The sequence below is a fragment of the Natrix helvetica genome, assembly GCF_964273705.1.
Source record: "Natrix helvetica genome assembly, chromosome: 2".
NCBI classification, from domain to species: domain Eukaryota; kingdom Metazoa; phylum Chordata; class Lepidosauria; order Squamata; family Natricidae; genus Natrix; species Natrix helvetica.
In genome coordinates, this window is record NC_138552.1 from 216,902,753 (window position 1) to 216,924,759 (window position 22,007).

Sequence of the window (22,007 nt, forward strand, 5' to 3'; positions counted from 1 at the left end):
GATTGGTACATGGACGTCTTGTGAATTTTCCATTGATTTCAATGGAGAAAATATATTCAAATCTATTTGTATATATATTTTCATTGAAAAGAATGGGGAATTTAATATGGGAAACTGGGCTCTCTATCTGAGTATCTGTGATTTCATAGCTGCAAATGATAACAAAATACAGAGTAACACTCAGATGCTATGCTGGCTTCCTCTGAAATATCTTTCTGCTTATTTCTCTGGGTTAGAAATTCCACATTATAAAAATGGCAGGAGAAAGTTTATGCCTCGAGAGTTTTTCTGCTACATTTTAGAAGTTGATGCATGCAGAAGGAATTAGGTCCCAAGCTGTCTGCCAGTGAAAATGGGCTCCCGAGATCCGTTTTCAGCTACAACAGTCTCCTGCAAACCTCTGCTAGCAAAAGTGGAGCTTGAAAGGGCTGCCAGCAGCCTTCCCGAGTTCCGTTTTTGCTGGCAGAGGCACTGTGGGCTGGTCCTTTGCTGTCTCCAGGATGGCCTCGTGGGCCAGATCTAAGCACTTCACCGCCTGGCTCGTGTGGTACTTAGATCTGGCTTGTGAGGCCATCCTGGAGACAGCAAAGGACCAGTCCGCAGTGCTTCTGCCAGCAAAAACGGAGCCCCGTTTTCACTGGCTGATGATTGCAGGAGGGCGTCATAGCCAAAATCAGAGCTTAGGAGCCCGTTTTTGCTGGTAGAGTGCTCGGGCCTCCACAGGAGCCCATGACATGAGTGATATCAAGCTGGCCATGCCCACCCTGGCCCCCTCCCGCCACCCCTCCCCCGAGGTCAAACACAAGCCTGTTGCAGCTCTCAATGAAATCAAGTTTGACACTCCTGATCTGTAGCATTGATACTACTAGTGTACTGAGTGTGTCAGTATACTGCATGTACCTTTAAGGTGATGAGATATGAACAAGAGTAAGTTGGCTTCCAGGGAAGCTTGTAATTAGTTTGGACAGAAGATAATGAGCAGGTTTGAAGTAAATTGAGCCTTTGGTTGCATTTGTGGTATAATGCCAAAACTGGCTGGTATTAGTAGGGAATGCTGCATAGGACCAACTACGGCTCTTAATGTAAATAACTTTTCTTACAAGAAACGGTTGTTATGTGAAAGCTTTGACTGATCAAATACATGTTTACCAGCAAGGGTCAATAGTTACAGACCTATCGGGGAAATACCATGGCATATGGTGACTTCGGATGGATAAGGAGTAAATACCTCAGTATATGAAACAATAAATAAAATGGAAAAAAAGGTAAATATAGCTGACATATAGCTCTCAATTGGTTTTTTCCTTTACTCAATCTTTGCTTTGGGATGTTACTTTTCAATATATTAGTCAAAGGATTTAATCACTGTAGAATTTAACAAATTTACCTGTTTTATTTACAAGTTTGACTTTTTCCTTCTTTGCGTACAAGGGAGAGGTCACAAGAAGAGGACATCTAAAACCACAAATCATAAGATATAATTATATATTTAATACTCAGAACAATTGACAGAAGAGCAATACTAGAAATATTACTTTCAGGATAAGTGGTTAATTCACTCTAGATTATAATAGATTCCTGGTACTGCAATCACCCATATTACTGATCTATGAACAGCTCAAAATGCAGTCAAAACAAAGGATTTTCCCATTTGATATGTTTTTGCAACCACATCTTACTTGATAGAAATGTACTAAACTGGTGCAGGTTATTCGCTGAAGGAATAAGCAATGAAATCACAAAATCTTTCTGCCATAAATTGACAAGGTGATTTTAGCAATCCACTTTTTTTTAACTTCAGATCCCTGTCCACCAGTTACTCACCTTATTTGGATATTGCAATCTATATTATATAATTTTACAATTAGAAAACCTAAATGGAAGATAACCTACATTAAATATATCCAGTGATTTAAAATGCCACTTCTTGTTTTCCACCAAACACTAAGAATACTGTTTCGTATAGTACTTGTTTTGAGATCACAACTTGGGGTGGTAGTACGGTTATTAAGCAAAGTATTATTAAGTTATCTTACTTCAGCTTTGCACTACAGACTTATGAATGTTGTAAATGCAAGGATTGGTCGCAAAGGTAGGTTTTCATCACTGTGTTGATGCTGCGAACACTTGCTAAACAAGGCAGTCACTAAATGAAGACTAAATATTATTCATAAAAAGACATATTTGTCAATCCTGCAGCTGTGAAAAAGATGTTTTTCTATTACAATATTTTAAATTAAATTTGTTACTTAGATACACAAATGCTTGTCTGTTAGCTATATATTTGCATAAATGTGGATGAGATAAGCCTAAAGTCTCATTTCAAATATTTATTCACAGCTGAAAAACAAAATATGTAATGGTATACAAGGCCAATAATGATAAAGAAAACAAATTTATAATTTTCCAAGAGATATCCAGTTTTTAATCCTTTTCACTCACTTTTTAACCATCTCCACTGTTATTTGTTTGATTTGATTGTTATTAAATTCATCTTTACGTTCTTTTATCTCTATTCTTCTCATTCGAATAGTTAGTTCTAATAATATTCTAATCTCTTATTACTATTATTTATTAAATTATATGCAGCCTGACTTCCAGTGACTCGGGAACATTTACAAATTGTCAAAAACATTTTCAAACAAAGAAACTATATTAAAAAAATAAAAATGACAGAAATAACATCAATAAATAAAAGGAGTGAACTTTAAATGGGGTTAAGTGAAATGATCCTTTACCTTGCAACTGCAGAAAAGCCTTCCTCCCTTCCACTTAAAAGGAGACTATTCTGTTGGCATCTCAACAGAGCAGCAACGTTAACTTCCAGTAAAACAATTTTGTTCTCCAACATAGAACTTAGCAAACAGAAAACCTGCAGAAAGACAGACATAAAGCTTTTTTTATTTATTTAACGCAAATAAATCCCTTCCTAATAAAGAGGTTTGTTTCAAGGAATGGAATTCTACTCATTGAACATCCATCTGGGAAGATGGGTTAAAAGTTAAAATGGTACAAATTTGGTCCAAGAATATGAGACACAGACCAAAAAGGAATGGGCTTTTCTTATATTGAGAGAATAGGGAGAAGAAGGGCTAAATCTTAGTTGGTGAAAGGTACATATAAGGGTCTGTTGGAGAGCTTGTTGTTGATGAACATATTGGGGGAATGGGTACATTACTTGTAGGCTGGGGGATATGGAATTACTTTAAAGGTCAGGGCTCCAAGTAACACCCCTAACGAAAGAAGACTCCGAGGCTTGAAGTTCCTCAAAGTTCCATTTTATTAGAGATGTCATATTGGCACATCTGGGAAAACCCGAATCTGAAAGCTTCCAGGTTTTACCCACCCAAACTAAAGTTCAAGTCCCTGCCTAGCACCCACATGTCCATCACATGGTCCAATCAGGCACCGTCCCAACTGGAGATGCCTCCCAGTCACACCATTCCAGGTGCAGGGCAAGACGTCCTTGTCTCTCTGAGAAAGGAATCTTATTTTGACTATATCTCTCACACTCCACATAATCCCCCCTCCCAATTTCCCACAGCATTAAATGTGGCAGGCCCAAAGGCCCAATGCAGAAGATGGCTTCCAGGCCTGACAGGCTGCCCACCCACCCCTCATCAGAAGATCATGACCTCTGATGAGAATAACACAGGGGGTTAAAATCAAAAGCCTAACCACCTCTTTCCCCCCTTAGGGGGACTCTTTTGCTTATCGGGGTATTTATCATGGAATTATCGGAGTCTTCTTTCATTAGGGGTGTTACTTGGAACCCTGACAGGTGTGTGTTATTGTTTTGGTCAGAGGATGATATCTCTAACCCTACTTTCTTCTAGCCCTGATAATGTTACTTAGTTGGGGTAATGAAGCATCTGCAAGAAAACAAGCAAACTCAGAGAACACCAAGGAGCCTTCATTTCAACCCTGAGTATTCTCCTTTATAGATATGTCTCAGTGGAAAGTTTCAAAGGCAGCTTGAGTGGGGGAGGCAGCTGGCGTAGCGAGGAGGGCCAATATATGGGAGAGGAGAATTAGAGCATTGATGGACAGATATCATGATGCGAGGCAAGGCTTTATTAACACAGGAGAAGAGAGGTTGGAGAGTCTATAGCCAATTTCTACTTTTAGCCCCTCCAGTCTACAAACTCAATTAAGGTAATGGAATTACTGAGAGTCTTGGACTCAAACTGATGCTGTAGAACTTTAGGTATGTTGAAGATTGTATTGTTGGATGATCTATTCATTGTAAAATGTATGCATTTTATTATATATTTTTATTATGTGTACTTGTAAACCATTTGAATTTGAAGCAATATATCACACTATAAATAAAATAAAGTTAATCTGCAGTTTTTACATTAAAAGGGATTGTCTTATATTGAATATTTAAAATCGATTTCTCACCTTACCATTGACTGCCTTCCTCGCCAAAGCACAGGATCCAGCAATCTGAATACTAAGACCAGTGAAATCTTCACATGCAGTCATATATAAATAAAACAAAATAAAAAATAAAAAAATTCACTAAAACGATGATGAAATCCTGAGTTCATTTCGTTTCTTATATGTGTTTTGAAATAATACACAAATTATTTTAATTTCAACCTTTGTGAAGGGAAACAAATTAATATTTTTCTAGTGCAATGAGCATTAAATTAAGAAACAAATACATGTTAATAAACTGTTTATTGCTATTTATCGCTCACTGCAAACAGAAATCAAAGTCTTCCATATATGAAATTAAAGTAATATTTATTTATTAAAATAGAGGAAAAAGAGTATGACATTTCTTATCTTTAACAAGTAAATAGATACCACCTTTGTAATGTAAAGCAGCTTCCAACTCAAAGTTTGCATTGTTAATTATGAATAAACCAGTAGAGCTTCCAATCCACAAATACTGGGTACCCACATCAGGAAATCTGCATTAAAACAAAGTATATTTTTTTTAAAATCCTCAAGTACGGTATCTTCATTTCATATATAATAATGTACTTTTACATGTCACGGCTTTCTGAACTGGAAATTACGCACAGATAGAATTTCTAACACTTAAGATCTCTAGTTTTCTTCCCAAAAAAATCTAAATCTTTTTTTTTTAACAACTGCTCAACATTGCAAGGGAATTACTTAGAATTAATATTCACAGAGGGTCAGAAAAGGAAGGATGTAAGCCTAAATGAGATACAATTCAAACAATAATATTACTTTACTGCAAAATGCAAGATGAGACTTTTCTGTTTTGATTTGTCTGATTTATAAAGTGCATATTTTTATTAACATTCTATATTATTTAATTATCACAATATCCCCTCTTTCTGTCCTTCGGCTCATTACAGAAGACCATCCAGGCAGAAAACCATATTTTTATTTTTAATGTTGCCTTTTTATATTTATGTTGTATTTGTGCTGATAAATAGATAAAGGGATGGTCTTCTGTAATGAGCCGAAGGACAGAAAGAGGGAGTAGTGAGCTCCCTCCCATATTTGGGCATACCAGGGGTTGTAACACAAATACATACCTATTTCTCTGGCTCAGCTGATAAGGAGGAGAGCCTGTGGCTTAGTGGCTAATACAACTGCCTAATATGTAATACAGCCCTGGTTCGAATCCCAGTAAGGGTATGGCTAGCTGATGAGAGCTAAATAGCTTGAAATAGATCTATACTAGTCTCCCTTTATTTATTTATCAGCACAAATACAACACAAATATAAAAAGGCAACATTAAAAATAAAAATATGGTTTTCTGCCTGGATGGTCTTCTGTAATGAGCCGAAGGCAGAAAGAGGGAGTAGTGAGCTCCCTCCCATATTTGGGCATACCAGGGGTTGTAACACAAATACATACCTATTTCCCTGGCTCAGCTGATAAGGAGGAGAGCCTGTGGCTTAGTGGCTAATACAACTGCCTAATATATAATACAGCCCTGGTTCGAATCCCAGTAAGGGTATGGCTAGCTGATGAGAGCTAAATAGCTTGAAATAGATCTATACTAGTCTCCCTTTATTTATCAGCACAAATACAACACACACACACACACACACACACACATATATATATAACAGTTGCGGAAATTACGAATGTCTAGTTTAATGAACGAAGAACTAGAGGTGACATGTTAGCAATATTCCAATATTTGAGGGGCTGTCGGAAAGAAGAGAATCAACCTATTCTACAAAGGACCTGAAGACAGAACAAGAAGCAGTGGGTGGAAACCAGAACTAAGAGAGAAGCAACCTAGAACTAAGGAAACATTTTCTGACATTGAGAACAATTAATCAGTGGAACGACTTGCCTCCAGAAGTTTTGGGTGCTCCAACACTGGAAGTTTTCAAGAAGAGATTGGACAACAATTTGTCTGAAATGGTATAGGATTTTCTGCTTCAGCAGGGAATTAGACTAGAAGACCTGTAAGGTCCCTTCCAATTCTGTTATTCTGTTATATTGCCTGCACTTTAGCTGAAGAATCCACTCACCTAGATTCTTTATCACCAAAATTTGCTGGATTATCACAGTGTTCCATTCTAAGGATTGGGAAAGTAGTTTCAACCGCATCTTCTTCTTCGCTATTGCTTATAATACATGCCTGGGAAATATTCTGAATCTGATCTGGAAAATGCAGAGATGTGATTATATCAGAAATAGATTACAAAGGTATTTAGTGAAAACTACAATAGAGTGTAGCTTAATACGTTTTATGAAGTGTGGGTTCATTGGGCAATTTCTGTGGTTAGATTTTCAATTATTTTACAGTAAGATACACAACATTTGTAATTTTGGAGCAACGTGCGGTTTAGCTTAAGTTTTGGAGAAAAAAAAATATGGCTCAAAGCACATCATGCCGTCTTCACGGTCATCATGCTCTGGTATCACCGGTATAACAAATTTAATTAATTTACATTCTTTTCCTTAATTTCTGAGTTGTTTTTTGCATCCTTTATTAATGCACTTCATATTTGACCAACAGAATTAATACCTTCCAATCGAAAAGTGTAAATTAGAACAGCACCTATTCAATTAAATTATTTGCTAACCAGTAATATTGTAAAATGTTTGTGCAATATTACCCCAATGCTCAAATTTTGTTATTTTGTTGTAAAACTTTTTTCTCTCTTTCTTTACATTAATATGAATTACAGAGCGATACTTATGTCCACTAATCAAGCTGAAGATCCATAGCTGAAAGAAAAAAAAACGATTACTGTAGCTTACGTTTCCACATTAATCTCTGTAAAAAAGTTTTTAATTTTATTATCTCAGTTTAGTAGTAAGCATGTGACCGCTGAATTGAAATAATATGCCACATCTTTTTAGTAAAATAATTACAATTAAAATTCTCAGTTTCTTAAATGTCACCAATGTTTTGTCAATCAACTTTTTCTATTCAAAGTTTAGTTTAGGTTATACAAATTTCAATAAGAATAAAGAAAATAGCTGATCATTTTGACTGGCTTATAATGTGCAACTTAAATTCACTTTTCCTGCTATTGCAACTTGCCTTTTACAATTGCAGTATAAAATAAGCAATCACTATGCATGCAAAAGGTTAATATATTTATCTTCGGGTTCAGTATTTAAAAACTGAAAAGAGAAAAACAGTGAACTATTTTCCACACATAATGATATTTTGGGAATTCCAAGCTATACATGATACAATTTAAAAAAAAAAATCATGGAAGAAGGCAATAGTCAATTACCTTGTCATTTGGAAATAGATTAATCTGAGACATCAATAAAAGGTGTATGTGTACTATTGAACTATGATCTAAATGGGCTCAATCAAATATGAATTTTATATCTAATATTATAACAGTAAATTACAAATAGTCACACTGTGCATACACTTGTTACCTGTCCATCTGCACATCCAGTAATAATCTGTTTATTTGCTTCATCAATAAAGAGACTTAAAAGAGGAAATGCTGTTAAAACAAAAGTCCTCCTTGTTATTAATGCATTATAACAGAAACTCTAGCACCACCTATAGTTCATTTAAAATTGTTCAATGTTTTCATGAATTGCTGAAAATAGCTGTATATTAAGTGTGTGCAACTTCAGAGGTTTGAATATCACACTATTTAAACTCATATTATTAGCAATTGTATTGCAAAATGGTTCTGCAGACAAAAGCATGGGTTAAGAATATAATTTCTTATGTTTTGTGCCTTCTCCCACCTCACAGCTTCTCCATTTCAAACTCTCTCTAGAAGCTGCCTCTATTTTTATTTTTATTATTTTTATCTGTCTGTCTGTCTGCCTATCTATCTAAAAAGAATGATACCTGATTCCCAGGGACTCTTCATTCTCATGCAATGAATCTTTATGCTTCATATCCTTGCAATGAATTTCTTATGGATATAAGAGCACTGTTGAATAGGTAGCTGCAGCAACTGCCTATTCTGCGAAGAATAACACTAGCATACATTGTTTTATAAAGGAACATAGGTTGGTAATGAATTATAAACCCTACCTGTTATTACTGCTGATTGATATATTAGCAGTCCAATACAGTAATCCCAGACCTTTTGAAAAACACATAAGATTAAATAGTCAGTTTATAGCACCATGAAAACAACCAATGTGGATGCCTTGTAAACAATACACAAGCCAAAGTTTCAAATAAATTATTCACTATGCTTCTAGCACTTCTAATCTATGGAATTAAAGATAGCTTCTGGTGTTTAGAGATTACAGCTACAATTCACTTAAAAGGCTTAAATTCTCATGAGAGTAAAATATCATTATCGCTCAACCAAATATAAAACAACAACTTTTTCAGAGAAGACTAGATGTGCTCTACACTCTTGAAATCCAATAGGTTTTCAACTGATTTCACAGAAATACAGAAAACAAGCAATACAGAATGACCAAAAGTTAATGATATTTGTTGGCATCATATAGTTCAGGTTCCTAATACTCTTCCTAATATGAATTGCTTTTCATAATGCTTATTCCTCTGATTTAAAAAATCTCCATTTTATAATATTTAAGTGTTTTTACTTTTATAAGTCGGCAATCAAACAGATTTTTTTAAAAAGAGAAACAATGGCTTTACCTTAAAACTTCTATCTTCTGAAATCGATATAAGTATATTTTTCTCCCAAGTACAAAATTCAGCAGCAGTTACTGGTGCCAGATGACCTTCTAGTTCAGCAAGTATTGCTTCATCCTGCCATTAATATAGGGGGAAATGTAAATGACATTTAAAATGTTAGATTTGACAGAATTTGATTTTTTATAACATTTTAATAGATTGATGCGAAAAATCCTGATGCTAATATGGTCACAAATTTAACAACCTTGATTGATTTAATCAAATGTAATTAAATTTCCAGCCAAGAAATTAAAAGACGCTTGCTCCTGGGGAGTTAAGCTATGGCAAATCTAGACAGTATACTAAAAAGCAGAGACCTCACCCTGCCAACAAAAGTGTGTATAGTCAAGGCGATGGTTTGCCCAGTTATAATGTATGGCTGTGAAAGTTGGACCATAAGAAAGGCTGAGTGCCAAAAAATTGAGGCCTTTGAACCCTGGTGCTGGAGAAGACTCCTATGAGTCCCTTGGACTGCAAGGCGATCAAACTGATCAGTTCTAGAGGAGTTCAATCCTGACTGCTGTTTAGAAGGCCAGATCCTGAAGATGAAACTCAAATACTTTGGCCACCTAATGAGAAGGAAGGACTCACTGGAGAAGAGCCTAATGATGGGAAAGATTGAGGGCAAAAGAAGAAGGACAAGGCAGAGAATGAGGTGGCTGGATGGAGTCACTGAAGCAGTAGACATGAGCTTAAATGGACTCCAGAGGATGGTAGAGGACAGGAAGGCTTGGAGGAACATTGTCCATGGAGTTGCGATGGGTCGGACACGACTTCACAACTAACAATTACATTTCAAAACCATCTTACATGTCGGGGAGGGGGGAGAGAACCCTCAATCTTATAGCATATCTCCTAAGCAAAGGCACTGAACCACAATTCTGTTTTAGTTATGACTTTCATTAAATATGAAATGAAATTCCGTAGCCACTTTTAGGCTTCTTCTCCATGTCTTCTGTGTTACCTTTACCCTCTATTTTAATATTAGATCTAATTTCATCATATATTGTACCTAGTTAATTTCAAACTACTTACAAAAGTTTTGTAGCATTCATATTTAAATTAAATCAAAATAATTCACAGCTTAGTTGTTGAACTGCAGATGTTTCATGTACTGACTAGATGTAATACCACCAGTGCTAGCAAGTTTGGATTTGCCCCTTGCTTATATACAGTAGCTTGGTCTGTCAGTGTTGGTGGGGGGTCTGCTATTCTCCTTAATAGTTTTTGATCAATGATCATTGAGCTCCCAGCAAGCAAAGTCAAGAGCACCAAAACTAAGATGATACTGATCTTATATAGTTTACATCACACTAAGCAGTATATAGGCTAATTAAATAATATTTTACAATAATCAAAATGAGGATAAAGAAGGTGCCATCTTGCATTATTTCCCTTAAACTTTTGTTTGCCAAAGGCACAAATTACAAGCAAATTACACATAGGTTTTAACTAATCAAAGGCATGGATGATCTGTAACCTACTCAATGTTATTGTTATAGTGTGAGTCTTCTTGCTCTCTCTACATGTGGAAGTCTGAATGAGTTTATTATCTTTATCCTTGAATAAAGCAAACATAATCAGATATAATCTGACTTGTAGTTCATAGTTTCCTTTCGACTGAGGAAAGATATTACATAACAAAGTGGGTCTGGCTTATATTGTGAAGCTGGCACTTTGATCCTGCTTATACATAAGGTGAGAAAATACTGCTTTGTCAAGCAAGCAGTTTTATTGTTCTATAGGCTTGCAAAAGTTATTGGGAATACCTCCTACTATTACCACATTGTCTGTTACTTTGAAAAAAAAATACACTTCTTTTACAAAATAATAAAAACAGCTTTCAACTTTTGCTTATTCCATGAAACAGTACATGTAACTAAGTATTTCTTTTACAAACTACGTATGCAATAGAACTGTGCAAAGCATTTTAAAATGAATCCACAGCAGAGCTGTGAAAAGCATTTGGAATGGAAGCTTTGTCAATTACGCCGCTGCAATCTTTTCCACTACACTAAAGCAGTGGAATCTGCTGGAGGATATGGATGTGACATTTGCAAAAGCTTTTTGAAAACTCTGTCTGTGTTAACAGCCACACTAGTGGGAATTCCAATGGAAGTTGTTTCTAATATGGTTTTACCTTTGCATTTAGCACGTAGATTCGATTACCAGCACATACTGCCACAGTCTGATCATCTGGACTAAAGCGAACATAAAGCACCATCCCCAGAAGTGTTCCTATCACAATACCTTGTGGCATTAACCCTGCCGTAATTGAAACAAATCATTAAATTATTAAAATTATTCCATCAACTGAAGGGTCAACAATGATAAGTAAATAAATATCCTAACATCATACAAATGTCCTGAAAAGATTAATAACGTAGTTATATCTTAAAGAACTTCTCGCAACATCCTATGTGTCTTGTCAAAGTATGGCCCACTGAGGTCAGTAAATTTATACTATATGCAAGTAAGTGGATTGAGAGGTACAGGTAAAGCAGCCAAATTGTTCATGTTGCCCTTTCAGGCTCATGCAAAATGGGTAGAAATTCAAGAAAAATTCAAATCTGCATACTGCATACAAACATGACTGAATGTATTAGAAAAATAATACAGAGAGTACTTGAGTTGTAACTACTCATTCAGTAACCATCTGAAATTGCAACAACCCTAAAAAGAGTGGCTTATAATGGTCCTCATACTTCCGACTGTAGAAACAACCTCATAGTGATGTGGTCAAAATTTGGGTGCTTGGCAACTGGCATATATTAATGACAGTTATATGGTTCTGGAGCTATGTGATCGCCATTTGTGACCTTCCCAGGTGGCTTCAGCAAGCAAAGTCAAGGAGGGAAGTCAGATTTGCTTAACAACTGTATATTCACTTAAGAACTGCAGTGATTCACTTAATAACCATGGCAAAAAGGCAAAAAAATTGAGTGCAATTCATTTTAACAACTGCCTTGCTTTGGTCCCAATTGTGGTCATAAGTCATCAGTCAAGAATTACCTATAATCATGCATGAAAATAAGACAGATTTATATTTGTATATTATTATATCAGTCAATTTTCTCTGAATACAACCTACATTTGTATTCAGGTATCACATACAGTATATTACACTCAGAAATTTTTATTTGAAGAGATAAAACTTAACATTAATTTATAAAGGAACTAAATATTACAATTAAAGGAGATGAGCATTCAAACTTCACCTTCCATCACAGGAAAAAGCAAAATATTTTAACATTGGACACATTTAATAGTATCTTTGAAAAATGAATCCAGAAATTAATAAGAGTTCCTGCCTGTATAGATAGACTATGATTTATAAGGTTACTAATTCAGTTATTTCAACCACATATCTCACTGTATTCCAATTATCTTAGTGAAGCATTCATTTGTTATGTATTAAAATTTTCTTTTGGGATTAAAATTTGAACAAAACCTATTCAATACATATGTTCTGTTCAAATTATAATGCAAAAAAATAATCTATTTTCCATTGTAAAGAAGTCTAAAGCATATTGAATGTATCCCCAAAAGCAGACCTTCTAGCACCTTCTTTGTACATTCATCCAGATTCCAAACTATCACATAATCTTGTGAAGCAGAACAAATAAGGAGAGGATCGACTTTGGTCCCAAATGCCAGTGCAGTAATCGAGTGATGATGACCTATTAAACGCAATGGCTGAACAACAACAACAAAAACATTTGGATTATTTTAAGGTGGATAGAGTGCATAAAATCAAAAAGTATAGATTTCTTCTCAAATGTTCTTCATAGGCCTTAGGGTAAAATATACAGTATACTGTAGATAAAGTCATACTAGATTCAGTAGTTTGCTTTATTGTTCCACCCTCACATTAGTTTTCTAAGACTGCCCTGAAAAGTGGGGATCCTTCACAGCAGATTGGGGATCACGTGGTATGCAAGCTTAGTCTATCTGGGATTTGACTGCTACTGAATTCAACTCACAATTAAAAAACAACTATAGGTAGTTCTTGACTTACAACCATCACTGAGCCCCAAATTTCCATTGCTATGCAAGATGGTTAAGTGAGTTTTGCCCCATTTTGTGACCTTTCTTGTTACAGTTGTCAAGCAAATCCCTATAGTTGTTAAAATTATTAATACACTTGTAATACACCTCCTCATTGATTTTGCTTGTCAGACGGTTGCAAAAAGGTGATCATATGACCCTGGGACATTGCAACCCTCATAAATAGATGCCAGTCACCCAACATCTGAATTTTGACCAGGCAACCATGGGGATGTGGCAACAGTTGTGTGTCAAACAGTATGCGTCACTTTTTTCAGTGCCGTTGTAACTTCAAACAGTCACTAAATGAATGGTTGTAAGTCAAGGATTACCTGTACACTAACCTAAGCCTTCAGTCTAGATCAAGAATAAGCTTTAGCAAGCAAAGTTCCAAAACGAGAGAGAGAAAAAAATAAGGAAATAATTTTTTCCCCATAATATTCTGTATTTCGGGCGGAGGGAGGAATTATAAAAAATAAAAATGGGAAGAAATGAAATATGGGCAGGTTCACAAGTCAAAGATAATGATGGCCGAACCCCAGTAACATTCTGTGAATGTGACAGGGCAGTATGCATAATATTTATTGTCATTGTACTTAAATACAACGAAATTGGTTGTATTGGCAGTCATAGGATGAAAACCTCATCTGGAATTGCACTAAGAAATCTGACATTAGGCAAACACAAAACTATGTTGCGTGTTTGCCATAATAAATAGATGATAGAGTATCCCTTTAAATATGAAAAGTGTACTTTACGTCATCACTGGTATCATATTTGCTGTTTCTGGACATATGCTTTTAACCACTTCTATATTCATTTCAAAAGGATTGGCACAAGTGGTGCTTACGGACTGCTTTCCCTAAAATGTTATTTTCAGCATTAATGCCCACAAAGAAACTTGTATTTAACCTGATGGTTGGACTCATCACTCATATTCCAAATACAAAGTTCATTTCCATTTAAGGGAAAAGCACAGTAATGGAGGCTGCAAGCCAGCTGAACATGTGATTCTGGCACTTTCGATCTAAATACTTGTTTTTCAAGAACAATGCTGCTGCTGTTATATCCATCTTCAGTGGACCGGAGGTCCATGAGGTTTTCCATAGTATACCTGAGACATAACAAATTGGATATAATTATATCACTCATTATATTTAGAGGCATTTTGTATTTACATTTTGTATTTACATACTATTCAAAATATTGTGTACAGTACTTTATGCTTAGTGAAAGGACTCAAGGGTTAGTTTAGTCTCCCAAACTTATAAAAATAATTGAATAATTCTCATTTAAATCATTTTAAGATAAAGTGAATGATGCAATCTATTTAAAATATGAATTTATATTAATATTATTACACTAAAATGTGCAATTCCATTGGATAAATGTAAGGGAATGCAGATAGAGGCAGGAATTCGAATTTCTGAACTCTAAATTCCAACAATTCTAATAAATACAAGCAATGATAGGGATTGCTGTCAAACAATCCTTGCTGCTTTAAAATAAAATTGGCTTCTCCAGAAGATGGATTGTCACTTGTAATTATTTTTGTGGTTTACACTGAAATGCTCAACACTTAAGAGCCTATGTCTGGAAGCATCCTGAGAATTTACTTTCTTTTTTTTCATCTGGGCATTTGCAGATTAGAACAGGAGTCCTCAACATGGCCCATGGACCAGCACCTGGCCACTGCATGCCAGAAACTGGGCTGCGCAAACAAGCGAAGTCCCATCCATAGGATGCAGGAAGCAAGCAAAACCACGCCGCCTCTGGTCCACAGAAAAACCTGTCTCCAGGGAACAGGAGCCCAACCATTTTGGAGCAGCTGGAGTGAGAATTCCTAGTGCTAGTATTCAAAAAGACTGCACAGACATATATCCTGTCTTCCTTACTGGATTTTTCTAAAAAGAAAGATAGTAACAGCAATAAAGAATTTGATGAAGTTCTGGAAATGACATGTAGCAGTTACTCAATAAAAGCTTTGCTTGGACGCACATCAAACTATGCAAAAAAAATTCTGTGCCTTAGTTAAAATTAATAAATAAATTATAGCATAGGATTTTATGGACTATAGGCCATTCACTATAAAAGTATAAATCATATTGTATATGGAAACCTAACTTATAATAATCTTTTAGATGCCATTTGAACATTTCAGATACTATCATCTGTGATGTAGAAAACAAATATATATTACTGGTTTTAATTGGTTCCTGGTCAAAAAGAGGATATTGGAAAACATAACCAAAAAATGCTGCAGCAAAGAGCTGGGACTCATGTGGATCTTTTTAAACTAGGCAAGGAGATATCCTAGCAGGCTCAATGTTGCCTTGCAACGACAATTCTTATGGTGCTCCAAAGAGCACATTTTCTTGAAGTACCATGAAGTAAGCTTATTTAAGGCTTGCTACCTTATGTGAAACCAGCCAGATTGGTTTATAGAATGCTTCCAGATCTTGCAAATTTCTGGTCAACCACTAGAAAATAACAAAGAGCTGCCTTGTTATTTTATATCATTGCTGCCAATCCAGTAGTTCTCTGGATTTTGGTAGGTCACATCAGGTACCTCTAAAATACATTTATTTGCTTTTTTAGTTTTGCCAATTCTGCTTTGCTAACGCGGAGAAACCAGCCTGTCATTGGATTGCACACTGGCTTTTCTGCGAGAAAAAGGTCCGCGAGAAAAAGAAGCTGAACTTAGTCCAGACTTTCTCCCGCGAAGATTCCACGGCAACAGTGGGGCGTGAAACATCCACGACTGTTGGGGACGGGGGTGGAAACGAAAACACTACAGAGCACAGTATAGATCCCTGCAGCGGGGCAGCCCGGTCGCTAAATATGCAGCACGCCGCACTTTTTTCAGCGTGGCCGCAAGTCAACCCGCCAGGACGTCAATCCCAAAGCAGCCTCGGGAAAAATATCCTCGTCGTTGTCTTTACCGCAAATGGCTGCCACGAGTGTTGGTCGCCGTCTCCTGTTATGCAAGATTAGGAGGTGAAGGTAAATCTTTCCCGGCTGGAAGGTGACGGCCGCCTGGTTTCCTAGGCAGCAAAGATGCTTACGGCAAAGCCACGGAGCCAATTCTAGACGTTGCTTTCGTCTTCCTGTAGGTTTCGTTCAATCGGATCCGAAGAGCCGGGAAAGATTGCGCTGTTCTATATGGAGATGGAGATGCTTTTCGCTTTTCTTTTCCAACCGGTCTTTAGGGGTAATATGCCAAGCTCAAAACCGATATGTGGGCGATCTATCTATCTCATTTTCCTGGAGAGAATTGTATCTTTGAAAGTTTGCCTGCAAGTCCAGAATGGTTCCAGAAAAATAACTCTCTAAAATAATCAATGGCAAAATAATTGTTGGTAAACATACACTATCTATTCAAGGGGGTTACTGTAGTATGTTTATAAAAGTTACAGTAGATTAAATCATCTATATTTTTCTCTGTGTTATGAGTGCCATAATTAAGAAAACCTGATTCCAAAAATGGTGACATGAACAATTATGCAACTTAGATTTTCACTATTTTACCTTAAAGGCATATTGTCTCAATCAAAATGACCATTCAGTTCTGCCTTAATAGATAATTAGTGCCCAGTTTTGTATAGGCCGCTATTAAGTGATCCTGACCTCTGTATACTATGCACCTAGTAGGGTACATGTATTGTACAGAATTCCTGCAATCTAAGCTGCTGGTTTTCTGTACTGTCATATGTGCAAAACTTCATATACATACAAGGACACACACAACAAAGACATAAACCACATACAAAATGTATTTATGGTGTGCATATATATGGATTTCAGACTTATTTAAACTTATTTTATTATTCCACTGCTACAGTTGATCATGATTGTATTGTCCTAACACATTTCAAAATATCTTTTCTTTTCAAAATATGCATGTTTTGGGAACAGAAATGATAGAATGAGGTATTTTAATGTAGTTTAAATACATACACACACATATACATTCTGGCACAATTTTCTGTAGGCTACTTCTTACATGTCCCTGAGTTGTCACTTCATATGCATCCCCTTTTAGTTATATACTTATATCAGACCAAGCACTTAAATTAAAGAGCTTGCATTGTGACATCACAACACACTTTTTATATGTTTATCTTCTTCACTACCCTCCCCACCCCCCCACCCCAGCTTCCTTTGTGAATTCCTTTGGCTAAGGCAGCATTTCATGTATGTGGCCAGACAGCAATAATAAAGGAAAACTACTCAATTAACATGTAGGTTTCTGGCCCCTTACAAATTAGGGAAGAAATTGATCATGGTTATTGCTAGTTAGGAAATCAATCATACCTGCAGCATTACCTACAAATCAGTTCAATTATACGTATATTTGTCATTAATTTTTTTACACTTTGGTAGTAAGCTTTGAAAAATGCTGCGACAGATGATTTTTTAAAAAATAGTCGGCTCTCCTTATCTTGCCGTTAAAAAACATCTCATTTTTATGAATTACTTTCACGCTTCGAGTAAAGTAAGAGAACGAAGGGCAATGCATGTATTTCAAACTTTTCTAATAATAACCACCACGACAAGAAGCAGCCAATGGTTGCTGGCAATGTTCCACCAGCGCTCCCCGCAAAGTTCCTTTCAGCCAATGGTTGACCGGTCTTCAGCCTCGGCTCACGGCCTGTTTTCTGTTGCCACGGTGATAGAACGAGACCATTTCTCCGGATAATCCCTCCCAGTCATCGCTCCGCCCCCACCTTTTTTTTTTTTGCTTCGCAGAACAAAAAATCCGTAGAGCAAGCTCGAGTCGAAATCTCGCGAAGCTACAGAGGAGTCTCGTAGTGAGATCGATTGCCGTTCTGTCAAAAGATTCTGGCGGCCCCCTCGATGGTGGCTGGGAGAGCAAGCGAAGTGGCTCCGCGATAGAGTGAGTTTGGGGCGGGGGGGGGGAAATTGGGCCCGGGGCAAGCCGAGGGAGGGAAAGGGGGAGGGGGGTCGAGGAGAGCTGCACGAGCCCTTGCGCGAGGCTGGGGGGGAGTGGCCCGTCTCTTGCCTGGCGGATCTATAAGGGCGCTGCTGAAGAGTTAAAAGATTCCGGCGGCGTTAAGCGGCATGTTTACTTTGTGCGTGCGCGAGGCTCTCCTTCGCCCGTCCCCGTTCCCCGACAGACTCTTCCCGAAGCCCTGAAGAAGCGGGAGAATTGAAGGGAAAGCGGGTGGCTCCCGAAAAAGCGGAGATTTTCTTCCGGACCGCGTTTCTAAGTTGCTTTACACACTGTCCGGTGGGCCTTCTCTGACATCCCCCTCAGACCGCGCTCAACCTCCTCTCCCCCCGCCTCTCTCTTTCCTGTTGTCAGGATTGCAAATCTGCTCGCGGGGGTGGATTCAGTTTGGTATAAATAAATGAGCAAGCACCGGGGGTCCGATGCTGCAGGCGTGTGAGTTTATAGCTCTGGAAATTTCCTACGTTGAGGCTAAATTTCGGTTTAAAATATAGAATAGCGGAGTCTTCTAGTCCAACCCCCTGCCTAGGTAGGAAACCCTATACCATTTCAGACAAATGGTTATCCAAAATCATCTTAAAAACTTCCAGTGTTGAAGCATTCACAACTTATGGAGGCAAGTTGGTCCACTGATTAATTGTTCTGCCAGGAAATTTCTCCTTAGTTCTAGGTTGCTTCTCTCCTTGATTAGTTTCTACTCATTGCTTCTTGTCCTGCCCTCAAGTGCTTTGGAGAATAGGTTGACTCCTTCTTTGTAGCAGCCCCTGAGGTATTGGAACATTATCATGTCTCCCCTAGTCCTTCTTTTCATTAAACTAGACATACCCAGTTCCTCATATGTTTTAGTCTCCAGTCCCGTAATTATCTTTGTTGCTCTTCTCTGCACTTTCTAGAGTCTCCACATCTTTTCTACATCGTGGTGACCAAAACTGGATGCTGTTTTCCAAGTGTGGCCTTACCAAGGCATTATAAAGTGGTATTAACACTTCACGTGATCTTGATTCCATCCCTCTGTTGATGCAGCCTAGAACTGTGATGGCTTTTTTTGGCAGCTGCAGCACACTACTGGCTCATATTTAAGCACTAGGATTTAGCAACAGAGAAAGCCTTCTGTTATTTGTGGTACCTGGTGCCCTGTGCTGGGAATGCGTTTCTATGGTTTCACTTTTGTCTGTTCTCTATTTTCCTGCCCCCCCCCAAAAAAAGCCCTGCTTAGCAAATTATTATGAATTAATGTTACCTTTTAGGTTGTAGTCACCTGCTTCTGATTGATGAAAAGCAGTGTGTATTTCTCTCTTGTCCTGCAATTTTAGGACACGGAGGAATTGCTGTTCCAGGGTATTAGAATCTGGGATTTGTTCTGCCTTCAGAATGTATAGATTAAGATAGGTTAAGATATGCAGTCACTGTGGTGTTTCTATGAACACATGCTGCTTCTGTGCATGTTTAAGTTCCAATCTGTTTAGTGTGTTTATAAAATTTTATTTAAAGCATTACAGGAAATGTATGGAATAGTCCTAATTTTCATATATGCCTATAGCAATATAGAACCAGTGGAATTATTTAAAGGGGAAAAAAACCTGTGTTTTACAGAAAAGCAAATCTATATGCTGTTGTTGAAATTTAAATCAATCACAGATGCTTATTTCTGAGGCCATTTTCATTCAAAATAGCCTATTCCTGTTTACAAAGGTCACATTTACTACGAAAATATTAATAATATGTTTTCAATCTGTGGTCCTGTGGTCAACTTGGTCCTGACATCCCAGTGGTATAAACGTTTTAAGAAGAGTATCAGAGTGATTTTCCAGGGGGATAACTTTTCTATATTTATTCAATATTAATACAGTCTGTTTAAACTACTAGGTTTTTTTGTTGCTTTTTTTTACGAGTGATAGAACATTGTATCTGGAGCTTACTTCAGTCACAGAACAGGTTTATTTTATATCCAACACAGGTGTGATGGCCCCTTACTACAAGAGGATACTAGTAATACTGTTTACTTTTCAAGGACTTCTTATAACAAGTGCTTTTAATGAGGATTGGGATGTACCTGAAGAATGGATTCTCCTGCATGTAGTTCAAGGTCAGATTGGTGCTGGAAATTACAGCTACTTGAGACTAAATCATGAAGGGAAAATAGTGCTTCAGATGCAGAGTTTAAAAGGTGATGCAGACTTGTATGTATCTGATGTAACTCTTCATCCCAGTTTCGATGATTATGAATTACAGTCTGTAACTTGTGGTCAAGATGTGGTTTATGTGCCAGCACACTTTCGTCGCCCAGTGGGAATTGGAATTTATGGTCATCCCTCTCATTTGGAAAGTGAATTTGAAATGAAAGTGTACTATGATCAAACAGTTGTAGAATCTCAATTTGGTGGTGGCTCATACAATCCAGAAGAAATGAAAACGAACCAGAAGAAATTTCATTCAACAGAAGATGAGTATCAAGATGAGGAATCCGTCTTTTGGACTATATTGATTGGGATATTAAAATTAATACTTGAAATTCTTTTTTAAATTTATAGCTTTGGGTGTGAGCAATCTGTACAAATGATTGAATGCTGTTCTAAGCTGTGGTTCGGAAAATAAAGCCATAATTATTTTTATAATATAAACTTTTCCCAGTGCTATATTGTAGCAGGCTCAGTATTTGTATGGTTTTCTCTTAACTGATCAGGGTGAATATTAATGGATGCTACAATTCACTGTGATTTTCAATAAAACTTCAAAATTGTAGAAATATGAATTCATGCTCAATATTTCATCACTTTTTAACATATTCACAAATAATATATATATTAAGATAGATGTAAGACTATCTTCTTTGGCCAAAATAGAAGTACTTATATGAGAAAGATTTGAAGAATGAACTCTGAAAAAGACTTCATCTGCTTTTCCAACCACCACTAAAATCTATTTTAAATTGAAGCAACCTGAATACAGAATTACATGTAGGCAAGCATGAAGATTTTAAACATAAATGTTGTTAGAATTTTTAGCCCACTAATTTCAAATCATTTTCCACAGTGCAAGCCCATCTGTATCTACTTAAAAATCATGTAATTATAGATTCATAGTTATCACCTACTAGGAAGTGCCATTGTACTGGCAGATTCAGGGAACAATACCTGAGCTTCCTTGTTCCAGAATTCCTCCAGGTTCTATGAGATCACTGGAAAGGTAGAAACTGAAAAGCTTTGAAAATGAATACAATATGTTCTGAATAAATGCCTTGAAGAGGGAAAATACTAGAAAAAACTCTAATATTGCACCACCAGGAAAGGAATAAGGAAAAAAAGGACCGAGAGTTGAAATTTTTGCCATATCTACATTAATTTCAAGAAGCTGTTTAGCAAAATACATGTTGCATTACAGTAGAAACTAAATCACTTATCACTGTATGGAACACTAGTTTCCAAAACTGGCTTGCTCTCTTAAGACCTTGGCATGCGTTCATACTCATTTTCTGATCTTAGCATACAGAAGAAATGAAAGATGAGAAGAGTATCAATAAGAAATTAGTAGAATGACGACTTCTGTGTTTTTGTTCTAAAGTGTATGACAGCTCTAGAGAGCTGGAATGGCCAGAGACTCCTTGCAAAGAAGGAGAATTATTCAAGAGTTCACTTGACTTGAGTTCACTTGACTTATATTAAGCTTGGTTCCTACAATACACTTTAATTTCACAATAATAGCATCATATTCAAACAAATAAGATGCTAATTGATTATGCAAGAAACCTGTATACCTAGTGTTTTCTTTTGTGATTTAGAGAGAATTGTTACTCTACTAATACTCTTGAATTTAATAATATTTTCCTTTGAATAGGATTGAGGACAAAAGTAATTACTCTGCAATTGTTTTTTATAAAAATGATTATTATGCAG

At 36.7% G+C, this 22,007-nt stretch overlaps 2 protein-coding genes across 3 annotated transcripts in view; one reads left to right on the top strand and one right to left on the bottom strand.

Annotated features, from left to right (window-relative positions):
* WDR27 (WD repeat domain 27) overlaps positions 1 to 16,173 on the bottom strand; it is a 75,501-nt gene extending 59,328 nt beyond the window's left edge. The window contains exons 1-13 of the mRNA XM_081944817.1: positions 16,085 to 16,173; positions 14,055 to 14,256; positions 12,650 to 12,791; positions 11,236 to 11,360; positions 9,057 to 9,170; positions 8,472 to 8,523; positions 7,853 to 7,923; positions 7,069 to 7,180; positions 6,478 to 6,610; positions 4,819 to 4,922; positions 4,405 to 4,472; positions 2,739 to 2,872; positions 1,388 to 1,455 (exon numbers count right to left, since the gene is read on the bottom strand). Of these exons, the coding sequence (XP_081800943.1) occupies positions 1,388 to 1,455; positions 2,739 to 2,872; positions 4,405 to 4,472; positions 4,819 to 4,922; positions 6,478 to 6,610; positions 7,069 to 7,180; positions 7,853 to 7,923; positions 8,472 to 8,523; positions 9,057 to 9,170; positions 11,236 to 11,360; positions 12,650 to 12,791; positions 14,055 to 14,249 (1,318 nt within the window). The 5' untranslated portion in view covers positions 14,250 to 14,256; positions 16,085 to 16,173. The remainder of the gene's footprint in view (positions 1 to 1,387; positions 1,456 to 2,738; positions 2,873 to 4,404; positions 4,473 to 4,818; positions 4,923 to 6,477; positions 6,611 to 7,068; positions 7,181 to 7,852; positions 7,924 to 8,471; positions 8,524 to 9,056; positions 9,171 to 11,235; positions 11,361 to 12,649; positions 12,792 to 14,054; positions 14,257 to 16,084) is intronic.
* Positions 16,174 to 17,881: 1,708 nt separating this feature from the next.
* Positions 17,882 to 20,860, top strand: LOC309386039 (UPF0669 protein C6orf120 homolog). Of its 2 annotated transcripts, none has more exons than XM_081940959.1 (2): positions 17,882 to 18,039; positions 20,072 to 20,860. In XM_081940959.1, the coding sequence occupies exon 2, from the start codon at positions 20,077 to 20,079 to the stop codon at positions 20,635 to 20,637; it is 561 nt and encodes a 186-aa protein (XP_081797085.1). In that variant the 5' UTR covers positions 17,882 to 18,039; positions 20,072 to 20,076; the 3' UTR covers positions 20,638 to 20,860. The 2 variants fall into 2 exon arrangements, with proteins under 2 accessions (XP_081797085.1, XP_081797086.1); XM_081940960.1 differs by lacking the exon at positions 17,882 to 18,039 and adding an exon at positions 18,231 to 18,393.
* Positions 20,861 to 22,007: the final 1,147 nt, after the last annotated feature.

Coding starts and splice junctions, on each gene's coding strand:
- LOC309386039 (XM_081940959.1), top strand. CDS start 20,077: ATGGCCCCTTACTACAAGAGGATACTAGTAATACTGTTTACTTTTCAA.